Source organism: Eumetopias jubatus, unplaced genomic scaffold (genome assembly GCF_037043125.1).
Source record: "Eumetopias jubatus isolate StellerSeaLion01/CBP00866 unplaced genomic scaffold, mEumJub1_p1.0 scaffold_17, whole genome shotgun sequence".
Classification (NCBI taxonomy): Eukaryota; Metazoa; Chordata; class Mammalia; order Carnivora; family Otariidae; genus Eumetopias; species Eumetopias jubatus.
Genome location: NW_028274823.1, coordinates 40699261 through 40718630, shown reverse-complemented (window position 1 = coordinate 40718630; position 19370 = coordinate 40699261). Strand labels below are relative to the sequence as shown.

Genomic DNA, 19370 nt, shown 5'->3' with positions numbered 1-19370 from the left:
GAACACATGTGGGGAATGGGAGGGAAAAAGGAGTGGGGCCCATTTCAGGTTGGAGGGTTTATGTTGTCATCGTGTACACTTGAGTTCAGCACCTTGGGAATTAGAGTAGAAAAAAGAAGTGTGGCTGGGTTTACCCAACTCTGAGATTTAACAACCCAAGGTGCCCAGCCTAATACCTGGCCTACATCTCTCAGTTGGTAAATTGGATGAGGGATAAATAGAGGAGACCAAGAGAGGTACTTTGCGTTTGCCCTTGTTTTCAACCTAGTACGCAATGGACCCATATTTCAGATGAGACCAGTGAGGCCTTAACGTTAGGACACAGTGAAGCACGGGAATGAGGGATCTTTTAAAGGCAGGACGGCCCTGAAAGCACTAGGAATGCACGGGGTCTGGAAGCGACCCACTGGAGGGGGGCTGCCCGGTACCTTCCTCACCCCAGGACTTGGGGCACCTCTAAGAGCAACCTTAGGTGGCCTCTGGTAAGGTGTAGTCCACACCCTAGTCCGGCCAGAGACCAATTCCGCCGCTCCCAGCAGGCCGTGCGGCAGGTGTCCGGCCCGCCCAATTCAGTCCTAGGCAGGTGCCCACTCTTAGTAATAAAGGGCCAACATCCGGGCCTCGCTTAACCGACACCCACCACGGAGCGCAGAGGAAGCCCCGGCTCCCGAGCAACCGCCGGCGTCGGGCAGCCAGGCCCCGCCCCCATCCCCCGCCCGCACCCTCGCTGATTGGAGAGCGACGTGAGCGCTGGCGAGCGATTGGTACGCGGTGTCACAAAGGGGCGGGGGCGCGGCGGCCGCGGAGTGTTGCTCGTCAGTACCTCCCGCAGCGTTGCTCGCGGGGCCGCGCCTCTCTGTAGGCCTGCGGGCAGGCGAGCGAGTGAACAAGACAGCCGGGGAGGGCGCCCGGGGCTGCGGGCCGCTAAGTCGGGCCGCGCTGCCGCCGCCGTCCTCCGCGAGCCGGAGAGGAGCGCCGGCCGCTCGGCGCAGGGCAGCCGGGCCCCGCCCCCTCCGCCGCCGCTGCCCTGAGACCGGCGCGGCCCGACGCCTTCCCCGAGGACGTCGCCTTCACTTGCCGTACCTCCGCTGGCGCGGCGCTGGTGCCCCGCCCCGCCCCGTCCGACGGGTGCTGATCTGCCAGTCGCCGATTCTGACGCGGAGCCTGCGCACTGCCCTCCAGATCAGGCCTGTGCGTGTGGGTAGCCGGAGTTTGTCCTGGAGGAGCACGGGCTGTGCAGGTGACCCAGTGGGCTTCGAGTGTGCCCATTGAAGGCTCGAGTAGACAGACGTTGGCTTTGAGGGATTTCCCAGACCCGCTAGAAAATTGAGTCTAGGCTAAAGTTTAGGGTACATATGTATGAAGTGGTGGATAGAATTCTGTAGCTTGAGTTTAAAACAGGAATGTCTTCACATAATTAGTAGAAACAGTTCATTAAAAGCAGTGTTTTTAATGGTTGCGTAACGTTCTGGATCTCTTCGTATTGAGGGAAAAGTTTAAAAGATAACTGCCCTATGTGGCTAATATTCTTTACAACAGGATAAAGTCGATTCCTAGTGATATTAGTTATTTAACGTCATTATTGGCTTACCCATCTTTAACTTCTCTCTCGTCTTTGTGTATTTTTTAAAGCTTTTTCAGAAGAAAGCAATGTTTTTGGGTATTGATTTAGGAATGTTTTTTGATGCCATTACTCTTAATAGCTAAGTATGTTTTTTAAATTATTGGTAAAAATTCTGGAAGTATTTTTTTTTTGCTTTACCTGCCTCTTTTTCTTTTGCTCTTGCTTTTGTATAATTTAGCTGTTGATGTTCTTGCAGCATTTCCCATCCTGTTTTTGAGTCTTCATTGCCCCTCGTTTTCCAACATCATAGGGTTCCGTAATGTGCTTAGTGGAGAATGACCACACACCACTTTCAGAAGCTGTCAGTGGGCCCCGGTGTTAATACTGACTAGGTCTTTGACCTGCTGGAACTTTCATTTGCTCCTCTGCCATCATCTAGTCCTCCAGTCTGGCTTAACCAGATTTCACAGCCTCATTTTGTTCTCTCTCACTGTGTTTTCTACTGAGAAGTGTAACTATTTTTTAGAGGCATACATTTCAGTTTTGAATTTGGTTACCAACCTTGCTCTTTCTGGATTTTGGAGATTACTCCATTGATTAGTTGCCAAACTTTTGGTGGGTGTTCCAGTGCAATTTAGTGCTGCACTCAGTTGCTATTTTTCTTTTGGCCCATAGTTGCTTTTTCCATTCTCATTATGGATGAAGGACTTCCAAATCTGTCTGTTACCTTCTCCCGTCTCCACTTGTGTATTATATTCAGGGTATTGTGGAAGACTGCTGTGGTGAAGGGAATGCTCCTTATTATCTTCTGTCTCTAAATTCCTTGGGCAGGCACTGGTCACCCATGCCTTTTTTCAGCATTCTGGACCCCTGACTTCTGTTGCTAGAGCTGCTACTATGTAGGTGGGAGTGCTGTTTCCTTTGGGGAAACAGACACTGATAATTCTTTAGTACATTCTTATTTGTTGGATCATGATAGGTGTGTTTTTAAGAATCCACATGTTACCCAAAATCATATTATAAAGGCAGTTGTTTCAGTGAGGGGGGAAAAGAAGTTAGGGATTAGCTTCATAAAAATTCATTTTTCCTACAGGCACTTCAATGTTTTAAAGATATAAAAACCAAAACCCAAGCAAGACAGCCATTTATTTGGCTTATATTTAAGAGTTGTGGCCTTTTACCACTATCACCAGTGGTATTATTAGCATAGTACTTTGTATTGTTATATTTATTTCTCATTGTTTTGATAAATAGTATTATAGCACTCAGAGAAGCTGTCCTGCTAGCAACAGCTTTTCTTCTTGCAGTGCCATCTCTGTAGGACCATTAGCAGTCTTTACAGTGCAGTTCAGGTTCCCTAATTAATTCTACTTCCAGTTGGTGTTATAAAAATTCACACTATAGCAGAAATCCACGTATGTGCATGTATGTTATGAGCTGGACAAACTTTGGTGGACTTACTTTGGAGTGAATCATAGCATGAGTCTTATGGAAAAGCAGTATTTGTACAAACAAACTTTTAGAGCATGACCAAATATTTTTTCATCTCTTAAGACAAGGGTAGTACCATATATGTTTCTCACAGGTTTGTTCCAAGGATCAATTGAAAGAGTGAATATTTATTTACTCTTTCATTGAACAAACCTTTAATTAGTACCAGTATACACAAAACACTGTGGTAGGTGATAGGGCAGAAAATCAGATGTGGTTTCCCTCTTAAGTAGCTTACAGTTTATTTAGGAGAATAAGAAAGTCACGTAAAAGTGAAATTGATTGTAATGTAATTGTAATATATGATGGAAGGTCTGGGGACGAAGGAGAGTCACCATAAAAGGCTTTGTGGAGTAGTTGCTATTTGAGCTGAGTCTTGAAAGACGGATTAGGTTGCTTCTTAGGTAGCCAAGTGTGGGGATGGCAGTGGGTAGAGTCAAGCAGGAGAAATGAGATAGAAGCTGTTGTATTCTGAAGCTCCAGGTGCAAACGATTAGAAGACAGATGTACCAGAGGTGTTGCAGAGTGGGATGATGTATGTGTATAAATAAAATGAGGCTGGAAGGGGAGATGCATGACTGCAGGGCCTTTCTCAGGAGTCTGAATTTTATTCTGTAGGGAGTGAATTAATTCAATGATTTTATTCTATAGGCATTCTCTTCTGTGGAAGCCATCATAGGGCCTGGAGCTAAGAAATAACATGCTCAGTTCTACCTTTTAAAAAGATAGTTATGTTACCACACCATATGTCATTAGGCAAATGCAAACTAATACACTGAGTTACCACTACACACCTACTAGAATGGCCAAAATCCAGAACACTGACAAAATCAAATGCTGACAAGGATGTGGAGCAATAAGAACTCTTATTCATTGCTGGTGTGAACGCAAAATGGTACAGCCACTTAGGAGACACTTTGGCAGTTTGTAATAAAACTAAACACATTGTAAGATCCAGCAGTCACACTCATTAGCATTTCCCCAAAGGTGTTAAAAGCATGTCCACACAAAAACCTGCACACAGATGTTTATAGCAGTTATATTCATAATTGCCCAAACTTGGAAGCAAGCAAGATATGTCCTTCGGTAGGTGAATGGATAAATTGTGGAATATTTATACAATAGAATATTATTCAATGTCATAAAGAAATGACCTATCAATCCTTGAAAAGACATGGAGGAAACTTAAATGCATATTACTAAATGAAGGAAGCCAATCTGAAAAGCCTACATACTGTATGATTGCAACTATATGATATTCTGGAAAAGGCAGAACTATGGGGATGGTAAAAATATCAGTGATTGCCAGGGATTTGGGAGGGAAGGGTGGATGAATTGGTGAACTACAAAGGATTTTTAGGGCAGGGAAACTATTCTGTGATAGTGTAATGGTGGTCATGTTTGTGAAAACCAGTAAAATATACAACACCAAGATTAAACCATAATGTAAATTATGGGTGTTGGGTGATAATGAGGTATCAGTGCAGTTTCTTCAGTTGTAACAAATACACTGCTCTGGTGTAGGATGTTGACGGGGAGGTTGTATGTGTGTGGGGGCAGGGAGTATATGGGAACTCTAAATTTTGTTCCCAGTGTATTCTGTGAGACCCATATTACCTTGATACCAAAACCAGACAAAGATATATAAATAAAACTAGATCAGTATCTCCTATGGATATAGATACAAAAATCCTCAAAAAATACTAACCAAGTCTAGCAACATATATAAGGATTATAAACCATATACAAATGAGATATATCTCAGGAATGCAAGGTTGGTTCAACATATCAGAATCAGTATTTTTTTTTTTTAAGATTGATTTATTTAGAGAGCAAGCACACAGGGGTGGGGAGGGGTAGAGGGAGAGGAGAGAGAGAATCTCAAGCAGACTCCCTGCTGAGTAGGGAGCCCAACCTGAGATCAAGACCTAAGCGGAAATAAAGAGTCGGATGCTTAACTGACTGGGCCACCCAGCTGCCCCCCATCAGTGTTCTTTTAAACACCATATTAATAGAATAAGAGACAAAAACCACATGATCATCCCAATAGACACTAGACAAAGCATCTGACAAAATCCAATACCCTTTATGATTTGAAAAAAAAACAAAGTAGGTGTAGAAGGGAATGCCCTCAATGCAATATTGATTTATGTATGAAAACCCCACAGCCAAGATCAGTACCTTAGGGTGAAAGACTGAATGCTTTTCCTCTACGGTCAGGAATAAGATAAGGTCTGTTACCCCCACCAGTACTCAACCTTGTATTGGAGATTTAGGCAGGATAGTTAGGTAAGAGAAGGAAATAAAGAGCATCTTTTTTTTTTAAGGTTTTATTTATTTATTTGAGAGAGAGTGAAAGAGAGCACATAAGAGGGGGGAGGGTCAGAGGGAGAAGCAGACTCCCTGCTGAGCAGGGAGCCCGATGCAGGACTTGATCCTGGGACTCCAGGATCATGACCTGAGCCGAAGGCAGTTGCTTAACCAACTGAGCCACCCAGGCACCTGGAAATAAAGAGCATCTTATTAGAATGTTGAAGACTGGATATGAAGAAGTAAAAATCTCCATTTGCAGATGACATGATCTTTGATGAAGAAAATCCTAAGGAATCCACTGAAAAACTATTAGAACTAATAGATGAATTCTGCAGGGTTGCAGTGTACAATATCAATATATTTTTTTAAAGATTTTATTTATTCATTGGAGACACGGAGATAGAGAGAATATGAGCAGGGGGAGAAGCAGGTCCCCCGCCGAGCAGGGAGCCTGATGTGGGGCTCAATCCCAGGACCCCAGGATCATGACCTGAGCCGAAGGCAGACACTCAACCATCTGAGCCACACGGCACCCCACAAGATCAATATATTAAGATCAATTGTACTCTACACTAGCAATGAACAAATTGAATAAGACACAACAATTTCATTTATGGTAGCATCAAAAAGAATATAATTCTTAGGAATACTTTTTTTTAAAGCAAAACTTGTACTCTAAAAACTATAAAACGTTGTTGAAAGCAATTTAAGAAGTTTTAAATAAACTGAAGGACATTGCATGTTAATGGATTATAAAACAATATTGTCAAGACGGTGATATTCTCCAAATCTGCATACTCAACACAATCTTTATTCAAAAGTCCAACTGGTGTTTTTGTACAATAGACAATCTGATCCTAAAACTCATATGGAAATTCAAAGCACTCGGAATAACCAAGAATCATGAAAGAACAAATGAGAGAACTCACACTTTCTGATTTCAAAACTTACTGCAAAGGTAAAAAGACAGTGTGGTACTGTTATAAGGATATGTAGATCAATGTCATAGAATTGAGGGACTGGAATTAAACCCTCATATTCATGGTTAATTGGTTTTTGCCAAGGGTGCCAAGACAATTCAATGGGAATAGAATAGTTTTTCCAACAAATGCTGCTTGGACAATTGGTTTTTACTTGCAAAAGTATAAAGCTGGACCCTTCTTTCACACCATCCACAAACATAAATTCAAAATGGATAGACCTACATATAAGGCTAAAACTATACCATTCTTAGAAAAATATATGCAAGTAAATCTTTATTACTTTGGATTAGGTCAAGCTTTTTAAAATGTGTTGCCAAAAGCACAAGCAACAAAAGAAAAACAGCCATATTGGAGGTCATTAAAATACACTTTTGTACTTTGAAGAACACTGTCAAGAAAATTAAAAGGCAACCCATAAAACTGGAGAAAATATTTTTAGGAGGCTTGTATCTAAACAACATTAAAAATCCTTTTTATAACTCAGTAATAAGACAACTAAAGTAAAAATAGACAAAGGATGTGAATGTATTTTTCCGAATTGACATTTCTGTAAAGAAGATATACAAATAGCCAGCCAGTAAGCACCTAAAAAGATGCTCAACATCATTAGTCTTTAGAGAAAGAAAATTACAACCACAGTAAAATACTACTTCACACTCTGTAGGATGGCTTTAATCAAAAAAGATAATAAAAAGTATTGGCAAGGATGTGGAGAAATCAGCGCCCTCTCTTCATTGTTGGTGGGAATGGTTCAGACCACTTCTGAAAACAGTTGGTGGTAACACAAATTGCTAAATGTGTAGTTACCACCTAAGCCAATAATTCCAATCCTAGGTATCTATGGAAGAGAAAGGAAAACATGTCCACAAAAAAACCTGTAATCAAATGTTCTTATAGCATTATTCATAATAACCCCAAATTGGAAACAACCCGACACACCCGTCAACTGATGGCTGCATAAACAAGTGGTATAGCCATACAATGTATTATTATTCAGCAATAAGAATGAAATACTGATACATCTTAGAATCATGGATGAACTTTGAAAATGTTATAAGTGAAAGAAGCCATTCACAAAAGATTACATATTGTATGATTATGTGAAATGACCAGAATAGGCAAAATGACAGAAAGTAGATTAGGGAGTGCCTAGGGCTGAGAGGGAAAGGGAGAATTTGGGAGTGATGTTTATAGAGTATGTGGTTCCTCTTTGGGGTGATGAAAATGTTCTAAAGATGATTGTGATGGTTGTACAATTCCGTGAACATAATGAAAACCAGTAAGTTTTAGACTTTAAATAGGTGAATTTTATGTTATGTAAATTATATTTTAATAAAGCTATTATAAAGATATACCTACCCCTCCAAGAAGATGTGTATCACCTGTCCTAGTTTAAGTTCAAGACATTCCCTTTACAGAGTTTTCACTGATTAATAGCAATTTATCAATTTGGTTGTCCCTATTCTCCTAATTATACATTTGTAATTTATTTTAGGACTTCTGTCTGTTGTGTTTACCTCTCATATTCATTAGTCATTGCATGTTTGTGTGTAGAGATTAGGTCTAATGTCTTACCAATATTGATGTCATTTTAGTGCTGTACTGATAACTTCTGGAATGCTTATTGATAATTTAGTGAGTTTCCTATTTTTAAGGAACCTATTAACATGATTGGTGTTCTTTTATTCAGAGTGATTTAGATGTACAGTGGTTATAAAGTTATATTTTATATGGATTAGAAAACAATTTACATGGATTAGTAAAGGATATGCATAAAATTTTCAAAATCTTGCAAATACATATCTCTGTGTGGAGTTCATTGGTTTAAATGTCATTAACAAATACATATTTGTCAAGTATGAACTGTAAGTAGATGTGCTGAACTCTAGTAAGATACAGGAAAGTATTGTAAATATACCTGTTCTTAATAATCTTACAGTCTGATTGGGAGAGTGGTTTTGAAGACAAACTTGAAAGATAGAGGATTAGACGAATTAAGTACTAAAAAGAATTCTGGGGCTCTCTGACAGATTGATGTGGGCCAGAGTTATTCAGAAAGTCTTTATGGCAGAGTGAGACTTCCAGATAGTCTTGTTAAAAAAATTATTCTTGTTTTTTTAGGTACAAAAGTCAAAACATGAACAACGATATGTATTACCAATGTTCAAAGCTGATTTGGCTAGAACTGGAATACAGTTGCCTACAACATATTCCAGAGGAATTGGAAAAGTCAAAGTAATGGATAACAGAAAAGATCCTCCATTCTTCAATGAAGATAACGTGGGACCATTTTACTACAAACTTCCTTTCTATGACACCATGGAGCTCTTCATTGAAACATTGACTGGAACATGTTTTGAGCTGAGAGTTTCACCCTTTGAAGCTGTTGTTTCTGTGAAAGCAAAAATTCAAAGACTGGAAGGTACTAGTTTTTCTTTGGTTTTAGGGATGAAGATTAAATTTGTTCATCAAGAGTGTATAATAATTCTACCTTTTCTTACGGATAAAATGTCACACCTATATGGAATTAGGAAGAATAGGGTAATGTACCTCCATAGGCCCCTTACTTAGCTTCAGCAGTTATCAATTCATGAACTGTCATGTTTCCATTCCTATATTCCTCCCACCCCCTTCCACTTCTACAGATTCTTTTGAGGGAAATCCCTGGCATCGTGGCAATAGTATGTGAAATAATATTTTAAAATACTTTTTCAGTAGGTTATGATGATATGCAAAATTTGCCATAAGTACCTTACAGTTACTTGCAATGGGAAATCATAATTGAGTTCCCTTTTAGCTGTTTACCTATTTATACTACTTTGCAGACACCTTTCTTTTTTTATTTTTATTTATGTATTTGTTTAAAATATGGAATGCTTCACGAGTTTGCATGTCATCCCTGCACACGGGGCTGTGCTAATCTTCTCTGTATCGTTCCAATTTTAGTATATGTGCTGCCAAAGCGAGCACTACTTTTCTTTTTTTAATGTGGAGATTTTCTAAGAGTTTTGGCTTACATTTACATATATTTGAAGTTTCCTCAGTATAGCAGGGATGCTGAATATGGTGCAGTGTCTCTGTGGTTTATGTGTTTGTGAAAGGTGTCATAAATTTGTGTTAAAATTAGAGTCTTTTTCTTTGTACTCTGCAGATTTCTGAAATAAGTGGTATTTGCCATTATAGTTGTTAGAACCCAGTATGTACTTGAAAATTAAATTGTTCTCTATAACACTAAATGGATCTTGCTGTAATTTAGAAGTAGTAACTAGCATTGCCCCCTAGTCCACTTTAAGTTCAGAATTGTGGAAGGATGATTAAGGTTGGAGTCTTTTATCTTTGTAAAGGCAAGGATCCTGGTGACTGAGCTTCTAAATATTTGCTGTTCTCTACTAACTAACCTCTATTAAGTTAGTGGCCAGCTGAGTCCAGTGACCATATTAGTATATCCAGTAATGGCACATGAAACCTCTTTCCCTCAAGTGGTTTGCCGAGACATGTAATCAGAATAGGTTATTTTGACATTATTCTGCTTTTTTATTAATATGGTGGCATAATGATACCTTTTTAGGAGCAGGAAGATAAAACCCTCTTCTGTTCTAAATAATCTCTGTATTTTCCCCCTTTCATGCATTTTGAATAATCTTCATGCAGCCAAACCACTTTAGAGAGTATCTTCCTTAGGTATCTTTTTTTTTTTTTTTTAAGATTTTATTTATTTGACAGAGAATGAGAGGGAGAGCACAAGCAGGGGGCGCAGCAGGCAGAGGGAGAAGCAGGCTCCCTGCTGAGCAGAGAGCCTGATGTGGGACTCGAACCCAGGACCCTGGGATCATGACCTGAGCCGAAAGCAACGCTTAGACGACTGAGCCACCCAGGTGCCCCTTGCTTAGGTATCTTAATGTCGAGTAAATTTGAGCTTAAAAAATTTAGGGACTCATCCAAGGGAAATGTTTAGTTACTGACAGAGTTGGTTTCAGAGCCATGATGTAGACTTCCTGTCCTCTGTAGGAGTAGGCATAGTCAGTGTAAAAGCAGTGGCTTTCTAGTTATGGGACAGTTGAATCTTTGTATATATGTTTATAAAGCAAATATAGTTACTGGGAAATTAAATGAGGTAATATAAAATATAAATATAAATCTTGCTGTCATAACAAAATACCATACACTAGGTGGCTTAAAAAAAACGGGTATTTATTATCTGACAGTTCTGGAGCTTGAAAGTCTGAGATCAGGGTACTAGCATGGTCGGATTCTACTAAGGGCTTTGCTCCTGACTTACAGACTGCCTTTTTTTTGCTGTGTCCTCATATCGCAGACAGAGAGAGAGAGAGAGAGAGCACTCTGGCATCTCTTATAAGGGCTCTGATCCCACCATGAGGGCCTTATTCTTTTTTTTTTTATTTTTTTATTGTTATGTTAATCACCATACATTACATCATTAGTTTTTGATGTAGTGTTCCATGATTCATTGTTTGTGCATAACACCCAGTGCTCCATGCAGAATGTGCCCTCTTTAATACCCATCACCAGGCTAACCCAAGCTCCCACCCTCTTCCCCTCTAGGACCCTCGGTTTGATTTTCAGAGTCCATCATCTCTAATGGTTCGTCTCCCCCTCCAATTACTCCCCTTCATTCTTCCCCTCCTGCTATCTTCTTTTTTTTTTTCTTAACATATATTGCATTCTTTCAGAAGTACAGATCTGTGATTCAACAGTCTTGCACAATTCACAGTGCTCAGCATAGCACATACCCTACCCAATGTCTGTCACCCAGCCACCCCATCCCTCCCACCCCCCACCACTCCAGCAACCCTCAGTTTGTTTCCTGAGATTAAGAATTCCTTGTCAGTGAGGCCATATGATACATGTCTTTCTCTGATTGACTTATTTCAATCAGCATAACACCCTCCAGTTCCATCCACGTCGTTGCAAATGGCAAGATCTCATTCCTTTTGATGGCTGCATAATATTCCATTGTGTATATATACCACATCTTCTTTATCCATTCATCTGTCGATGGACATCTTGGCTCTTCCCACAGTTTGGCTATTGTGGACATTGCTGCTATAAACATCGGGGTGCACGTACCCCTTCAGATCCCTACATTTGTATCTTTGTGGTAAATACCCAGTAGTGCAATTGCTTGGTCGTAGGGTAGCTCTATTTTCAACTGTTTGAGGAACCTCCATTCTGTTTTCCAGAGTGGTTGCACCAGCTTGCATTCCCACCAACAGTGTAGGAGGGTTCCCCTTTCTCTGCATCCCTGCCAACATCTGTTGTTTCCTGACTTGTTAATTTTAGCCATTCTGACTGGTGTGAGGTGGTATCTCATTGAGATTTTGATTTGGATTTCCCTGATGCTGAGCGATGTTGAGCACTTTTTCATGTGTCTGTTGGCCATTTGGATGTCTTCTTTGGAAAAATGTCTGTTCATGTCTTCTGCCCATTTCTTGATTGGATTATTTATTCTTTGGGTGTTGAGTTTGATAAGTTCTTTATAGATTTTGGATACTAGCCCTTTATCTGATATGTCATTTGCAAATATTTTTTCCCATTCTGTCAGTTGTCTTTTGGTTCTGTGGACTGTTTCTTTTGCTGTGCCAAAGCTTTTTATCTTGATGAAATCCCACTAGTTCATTTTTGCCCTTGCTTCCCTTGCCTTTGGCGATGTTTCTGGAAAGAAGTTGCTGCGGCTGAGGTCGAAGAGGTTGCTACCTGTGTTCTCCTTTAGGATTTTGATGGACTCCTGTCTCAACGTTTAGGTCTTTCAACCATTTGGAGTCTATTTTTGTGTGTGGTGTAAGGAAATGGTCCAGTTTCATTCTTCTGCATGTGGCTGTCCAATTTTCCCAACACCATTTGTTGAAGAGACTGTCTTTTTGCCATTGGACATTCTTTCCTGCTTTGTCAAAGATTATTCACCATAGAGTTGAGGGTCCATTTCTGGGCTCTCGATTCTGTTCCATTGATCTATGTGTCTGTTTTTGTGCCAGTCCCATACTGTCTTGATGATGACAGCTTTGTAATAGAGCTGGAAGTCCGGAATTGTGATGCCGCCAGCTTTGCTTCTCTTTTTCAATATTCCTCTGGCTATTCGGGGTCTCTTCTGGTTCCATACAAATTTTAGGATTATTTGTTCCATTTCGTTGAAAAAAGTGGATGGTATTTTGATGGGGATCGCATTGAATGTGTAGATTGCTCTAGGTAGCATTGACATCTTCACAATGTTTGTTCTTCCAATCCATGAGCATGGAACGTTTTTCCATTTCTTTGCGTCTTCTTCAATTTCTTTCATGAGTATTTTATAGTTTTCTGAGTACAGATCCTTTGCCTCTTTGGTTAAATTTATTCCTAGGTATCTTATGGTTTTGGGTGCAATTGTCAATGGGATCGACTCCTTGATTTGTCTCTCTTCTGTCTTGTTGTTGGTGTATAGGAATGCCACTGATTTCTGTGCATTGATTTTATAGCCTGCTACTTGACTGAATTCCTGTATGAGTTCTGGCAGTTTTGGGGTGGAGTCTTTTGGGTTTTCCACGTATAGTATCATATCATCTGCAAAGAGTGAGAGTTTGACTTCCTCTTTGCCGATTTGGATGCCTTTGATTTCTTTTTGTTGTCTCATTGCTGTGGCTACGACTTCTAATACTATGTTGAATAGCAGTGGTGATAGTGGACATCCCTGCCGCGTTCCTGACCTTTTCGCTTTTCCCCATTGAGAATGATATTCGCTGTAGGTTTTTCATAGATGGCTTTTATGATATTGAGGTATGTACCCTCTATCCCTATACTCTGAAGAGTTTTGATCAAGAAAGGATGCTGTACTTTGTCAAATGCTTTTTCTGCATCTATTGAGAGGATCATATGATTCTTGTTCTTTCTTTTGTTAATGTATTGTGTCACGTTGATTGATTTGCGGATATTGAACCAACCTTGCAGCCCAGGGATAAATCCCACTTGGTCATGGTGAATAATCCTTTTAATGTACTGTTGGATCCTATTGGCTAGTATTTTGGTGAGAATTTTTGCATCCATGTTCATCAAGGATATTGGTCTGTAATTCTCCTTTTTGATGGGATCTTTGTCTGGTTTTGGGATCAAGGTAATGGTGGCCTCATAAAATGAGTTTGGAAGTTTTCCTTCCATTTCTATTTTTTGGAACAGTTTCAGGAGAATAGGTATTAATTCTTCTTTAAATGTTTGGTAGAATTCCCCTGGGAAGCCATGTGGCCCTGGGCTTTTGTTTGTTGGGAGATTTTTGATGACTACTTCAATTTCCTTAGTGGTCATAGGTCTGTTCAGGTTTTCTATTTCTTCCTGGTTCAGTTTTGGTAGTTGATACATCTCTAGGAATGCACCCATTTCTTCCAGGTTATCTAATTTGCTGGCACAGAGTTGCTCATAATATGTTCTTATAATTGTTTGTATTTCTTTGGTGTTGGTGGTGATCTCTCCTCTTTCATTCATGATTTTGTTGATTTGGGTCCTTTTCTTTTCTTTTTGATAAGTCTGGCCAGGGGTTTATCAATCTTGTTAATTCTTTCAAAGAACCAGTTCCTAGTTTCGTTGATCTGTTCCACTGTTCTTTTGGTTTCTAGTTCATTGATTTCTGCTCTGATCTTTATTATTTCTCTTCTCCTGCTGGGTGTAGGCTTTATTTGCTGTTTTTTCTCTAGCTCCTTTAGGTGTAGGGTTAGGTTGTGTATTTGAGACCTTTCTTGTTTCTTGAGAAAGGCTTGTATTGCTATATACTTTCCTCTCAGGACTGCCTTTGCTGTATCCCAGAGATTTTGAACAGTTGTGTTTTCATTTTCATTGGTTTCCATGAATTTTTAAAATTCTTCTTTAATTTCCTGGTTGACCCATTCATTCTTTAGTAGGATGCTCTTTAGCCTCCGTGTATTTGAGTTCTTTCTGACTTTCCTCTTGTGACTGAGTTCTAGTTTGAAAGCATTGTGGTCTGAAAATATGCAGGGAATAATCCCAATCTTTTGGTACCAGTTGAGACCTGATTTGTGACCTAGGATGTGATCCATTCTGGAGAATGTTCCATGGGCACTAGAGAAGAATGTGTATTCCTTTGCTTTGGGATGGAATGTTCTGAATATGTCTGTGAAGTCCATTTGGTCCAGTGTGTCATTTAAAGTCTTTATTTCCTTGTTGATCTTTTGCTTAGATGGTCTGTCCATTTCAGTCAGGGGGGTGTTAAAGTCCCCCACTATTATTGTATTGTTGTCAATGTGTTTCTTTGCTTTTGTTATTAAGTGCCTTATATAATTGGCTGCTCCCATGTTAGGGGCATAGATATTTACAATTGTTAGATCTTCTTGTTGGATAGATCCTTTAAGTAGGATATAGTGTCCTTCCTCATCTCTTATTACAGTCTTTGTTTTAAAATCTAGTTTGTCTGATAGAAGGATTGCCACCCCAGCTTTCTTTTGGTGTCCATGAGCATGGTAAATGGTTTTCCACCCCCTCACTTTCAATCTGGGGGTGTCTTTGGGTCTAAAATGAGTCTCTTGCAGACAGCATATCATGGTTCTTGTTTTTTAATCCAATCTGATAGCCTGTGTCTTTTGATTGGGGCATTGAGCCCATTTACATTCAGGGTAACTATTGAAAGATATGAATTTAGTGCCATTGTATTGCCTGTAAGGTGACTGTTACTGTATATTGTCTGTGTTCCTTTCTGATCTATGCTGCTTTTAGGCTCTCTCTTTGCTTAGAGGACCCCTTTCAATATTTCTTTCAGGCCTGGTTTTGTGTTTGCAAATTTGTTTAGTTTTTGTTTGTCCTGGAAGCTTTTTATCTCTCCAGTCCTTTCTGGCCTGCCAGGTCTCTGTGGATAGGTCTGTTGCCAATCTAATGTTTCTACCATTGTAGGTTACAGATCTGTTCTCCCGAGCTGCTTTCAGGATTTTCTCTTTGTCTCTGAGACTCGTAAGTTTTACTATTAGATGTCGGGGTGTTGACCTATTTTTATTGATTTTGAGAGGGATTCTCTGTGCCTCCTGGATTTTGATGCCTGTTTCCTTCCTCACATTAGGGAAGTTCTCTGCTATAATTTGCTCCAATATACCTTCTGTCCCTCTCTCTCTTTCTTCTTCTTCTGGGATTCCAATTATTCTAATGTTGTTTCATCTTATCGTATCGCTTATCTCTCGAATTCAGCCCTCATGATCCAGTAGTTGTTTATCTCTCTTTTTCTAGCCTCTTTATTTTCCATCATTTGGTCTTCTATATCGCTGATTCTGTCTTCTGCCTCATTTATCCTAGCAGTTAGTGCCCCCGTTTTTTATTGCACCTCAATAGCCTTTTTGACTTCGACTTGGTTAGATTTTAGTTCTTTTATTTCTCCAGAAAGGGTTTCTCTAATAACTTCCACGCTGTTTTCAAGCCCAGCTAGTATCTTTAAAGTCATGATTCTGAACTCTAGGTCCGACATCGTACTAATGTCCGTATTGAGTAGGTCCCTGGCTGACGGTACTACCTCTTGTTCTTTTTGCTGAGGTTTTTTTTTTCATCTTGTCATTTTGTCCAGAGAAGAATAGATGAATGAGAGAATAAAATGCTAACAGGTTAACAACATCTCCAGCAAATATACTCTATATAAATATACTCAAATCAGAATAGACCTGAAACCAGGGGAAAAGAAAGGGAAAGAAAGAAAAAAGAGAGAGAAAAAAAGAAAAAGATAAAAACAAAAACAGAACAATTCAAAAGAAAAACAGAATATGATCAGATATGATCAGGTTAGTGCATAGATCAGTGCCACACACTAGATTTTGAGCATATTTTGATCTGTTAGAAGAAAGTGCCTCCTAAAATCTTAAAGGAAGAAAGACATATATGTACAAAATAAGGGTTGATACAACGAAGGCATGGAAGATGACTGTAAAGATGAAAATTATAAAAGATTTTATAAAAGGAATTGGTAAGAAGTTGTTTGAAAAAAAAGATTTAAAAAAAAAGAAAAGAAAAAAAAAGGGAGAGAATGTGATCAGGCAGGAGACTAGAACAAAGCCATATATAGTGATTTAGGGTATATTTTGATCTGTTAGAAGAAACTGTATCTCAAAATTTTAAAGAGAGAACAACTTATATATATATATGCCAAAAATAAGGGTAACTACTATGAAGGGATAAATTTTCTAAAAATGAAAAATAAAAAATGTTTTTTTAAAAAAGGGATTGCTAAGATGTTGGTTGAAAAAGGGAAAAAGAAAAATTCAAAAAAAAAACAGTTAAAAAATTAACTTTGAAAAACTAATGAATCATGGTAAAAAAGCCATGAATTCTATGTGCAGTATTCCCCTAGTGCTGGAGTTCTCCCGTTCTCCTTGATTGGTAAACTTGGTCTTGGCTTGCTGGCTGTTCGTGCTGATCTTCTTTGGGGGCGTCTGTTGCCATGGTTCTCAAATGTCTTTGCTGGAGGCAGAATTGCCCCACCCTTGTCAGTCCGGGCTAATCAATCTGCTCGGGTTTGCTCTCAGGAGGTTTTGTTCCCTGCAAGCTCTCGGTGCAGCTTTGGAGGACCAGAGTGAAAATGGTGGCCTCCCAATCTGCGCCCGGAGGAGCCGAGAACTCGGGGCCCCGCTCCTTAGTGTGCCCCCAGAGAAAAGCAGTCACTTCCGTCTCCCCGGTCTCTGGCCGCACTCGGTGCTCACCTGGCCTGTGACCGAGCGTTTCTCTCTGGCACCCGACCCCGTGTGGAGTCTCCAAACCCAGCAGATCCCTGCGGTGCGCTCCCGCACCGCTCCTTCCAGGTGAGGAAGGGTGTCTCCCCGAATCTGCCACTTGTTGGGTCCCTGCTGGAGGAGCAGTGTCCCGACTGGGCTGCGAATCACAGGTTATGGCCACCCGGAGCTGAGAGCCCGCGCCTCGGCTCCGTCTCTGCAGCAGGCTTCCCCGCTCTGATACCTCGGAGCTCTGCCGCACTCAGGCACCCCGGTCTTTCTGTGACCCCGAGGGTCCTGAGACCACACTGTCCCGCGAGGGTTTCACCCCCAGCTTAGCCACTGGAGCGACGTCCCTCAGCAGAGCCGGCTTCTAAAAGTTCCGATTTTGTGCTCTGGGGCTCTATCTCTTGCCAGAAGCAGCCACGGAGGCCCCCTCCCCCGCTGTCTATCTCCTGAATATCGCCTCGGATTCACTTCTCTGCACGTCCTACCTTCCAGTAAGTGGTCGCTTTTCTGTTCAGAGAATTGTTGCTATTCTTTTCTTTGATCTCCTGTTGAGTTCCTAGGTGTTCAGAATGGTTTGATCCCTATTCAGCTGAATTCTTGAGACCAGACGAAATCCAGGTCTCCTACTCCTCCGCCATCTTCATGAGGGCCTTATTCTAATGACCTTATTTAAACCTAATTATCTCCCAAAGATCATATCTCGAAATACCATCACATTGGAGTTTGGGCTTCAAGATACAAATTGGGGGTAAGAACACAGTTCAGTCCATAGCACCTACCGTAAGTTGTCAGTAGCTCTTAATTCCTTTTCCCCTTCCTGATCTTCATATCCCTCACCCTTTTCTTTCCTCCTGTTCTCCATACTTTCTTGTAGCTTCCTGCAGCCAATGGGCACGGACAGTCATTCTGTTCTTTAGGAGGCTTCAAGAAGGCGTCTTTCATGAAAAATGAATTTTGATTTTTTTCTGTGTGATCTATTTCTTTTGTTTTTCTTTCTTTCTTTCTTTCTTTCTTTCTTTCTTTCTTTCTTTCTTTCTTTCTTTCTTTCTTTCTTTCTTTCCTTCCTTCCTTCCTTCCTTCCTTCCTTCCTTCCTTCTTTCTTTTCTTTTCTTTTCTTTTCTTTTCTTTTCTTTTCTTTTTATAGAGAGAGAACATGCAAGCAGGGGGTGGAGGGGCAGCAGGAAAGAAAGAACCTCAAGCAGGCTCCATACCCAGCACAGAGCTAGGCGCAGGGCTCAATCTCACAACTCCGAGATCATGACCTGAGCCGAAATCAAGAGTCAGATGCTTAACTGACTGAGCCAGCCAGGCATCCCTGATCTTTCTGCTTCTACCCAGGAAGACATTTGGGGCTAAAATGGTGGGTAAGGATCTCCAAGACAGAGGGATATGGAGTAGGGAATATAGGAAGGCAGAAGTGACACTGCTCAGTTAATCCTTCAGGGAAATGGTTGTTCTGCCAGACTGCTTTCCTTTTGGGTAACTCTCGGTAAGTTCAGACCTAGAGCCTAGTAAGAGATAGGAGGGTAGATGGAGGGGACTGTGGACAAAGAGTTGAAGGAATGTGCTGGTTAGGAATGATGAGGCTGATTTGCAACGACGGGGATGGAACTAGAGGGTATTATGCTAAGCCGAATAAGTCAATCAGAGAAAGACAAGTATCATATGATCTCACTGATACGTGGAATTTGAGAAACAAGATGGAAGATCATGGGGGGAGGGAGGGAAAAATGAAGCAAGATGAAACCAGAGAGGGAGACAAACCATAAGAGACTCTTAATCTCAGGAAAGAAACTGAGGGTTGCTGGAGTGGAGGGGGTTGGGAGGGATGGGGGGCTGGGTGATGGACACTGGGGAAGGGTATGTGCTGTGGTGAGTGCTGTGAATTGTGTAAGACTGATGAATCACAGACCTGTACCCCTGAAATGAATAATATGTTAACTAAAAGAAAAAAAAAAAGGAATGATGAGGCTGTAGCAAGAAAGGAGCAGAACCTGCAAGGGAACAGGCCTTGAAGGGACAGGAGCACGGGAGCCAGACTGCCTGATTTCATATTTCTAGCTGAAGAGATTACTTAACCTCTATTTACCTCACTTGTGCTAATTTAAAATTGGAATAATAATAGTACCAGTCATAAAAACTTGTTCTTAGGATTCTTAGGTAATAGATATAAAACATTTAGCAGAGCATCTATGTTCTTTATCAGGGGAAAATGGTTACTCTGTGGAGATAGTGTAGTATGTACCCGTGGATATAAGAACTATGTCCTTGGGAGAAGATGTAATTTAGCTCTCTTAGTTTTCCAGAGAAGGTGAAATTTTTGGAGCTTATCAC

The 19370-nt window shown here is 40.6% G+C and overlaps 1 protein-coding gene and 1 non-coding gene across 2 annotated transcripts in view; one reads left to right on the top strand and one right to left on the bottom strand.

The window, feature by feature from the left end:
- The first annotated feature begins 1049 nt into the window (after positions 1-1049).
- The window catches only part of ZFAND4 (zinc finger AN1-type containing 4), a 91558-nt gene continuing 73237 nt past the window's right edge, over positions 1050-19370 (top strand). Inside the window, exons 1-2 of the mRNA XM_028098728.2 lie at positions 1050-1240; positions 8473-8773. Coding sequence (XP_027954529.1) covers positions 8512-8773 — 262 coding nt within the window. The 5' untranslated portion in view covers positions 1050-1240; positions 8473-8511. The remainder of the gene's footprint in view (positions 1241-8472; positions 8774-19370) is intronic.
- Positions 9214-9321, bottom strand: LOC114205511 (U6 spliceosomal RNA). Its single transcript, XR_003608406.1, has one exon. It is a non-coding gene; the product is annotated as a U6 spliceosomal RNA (small nuclear RNA).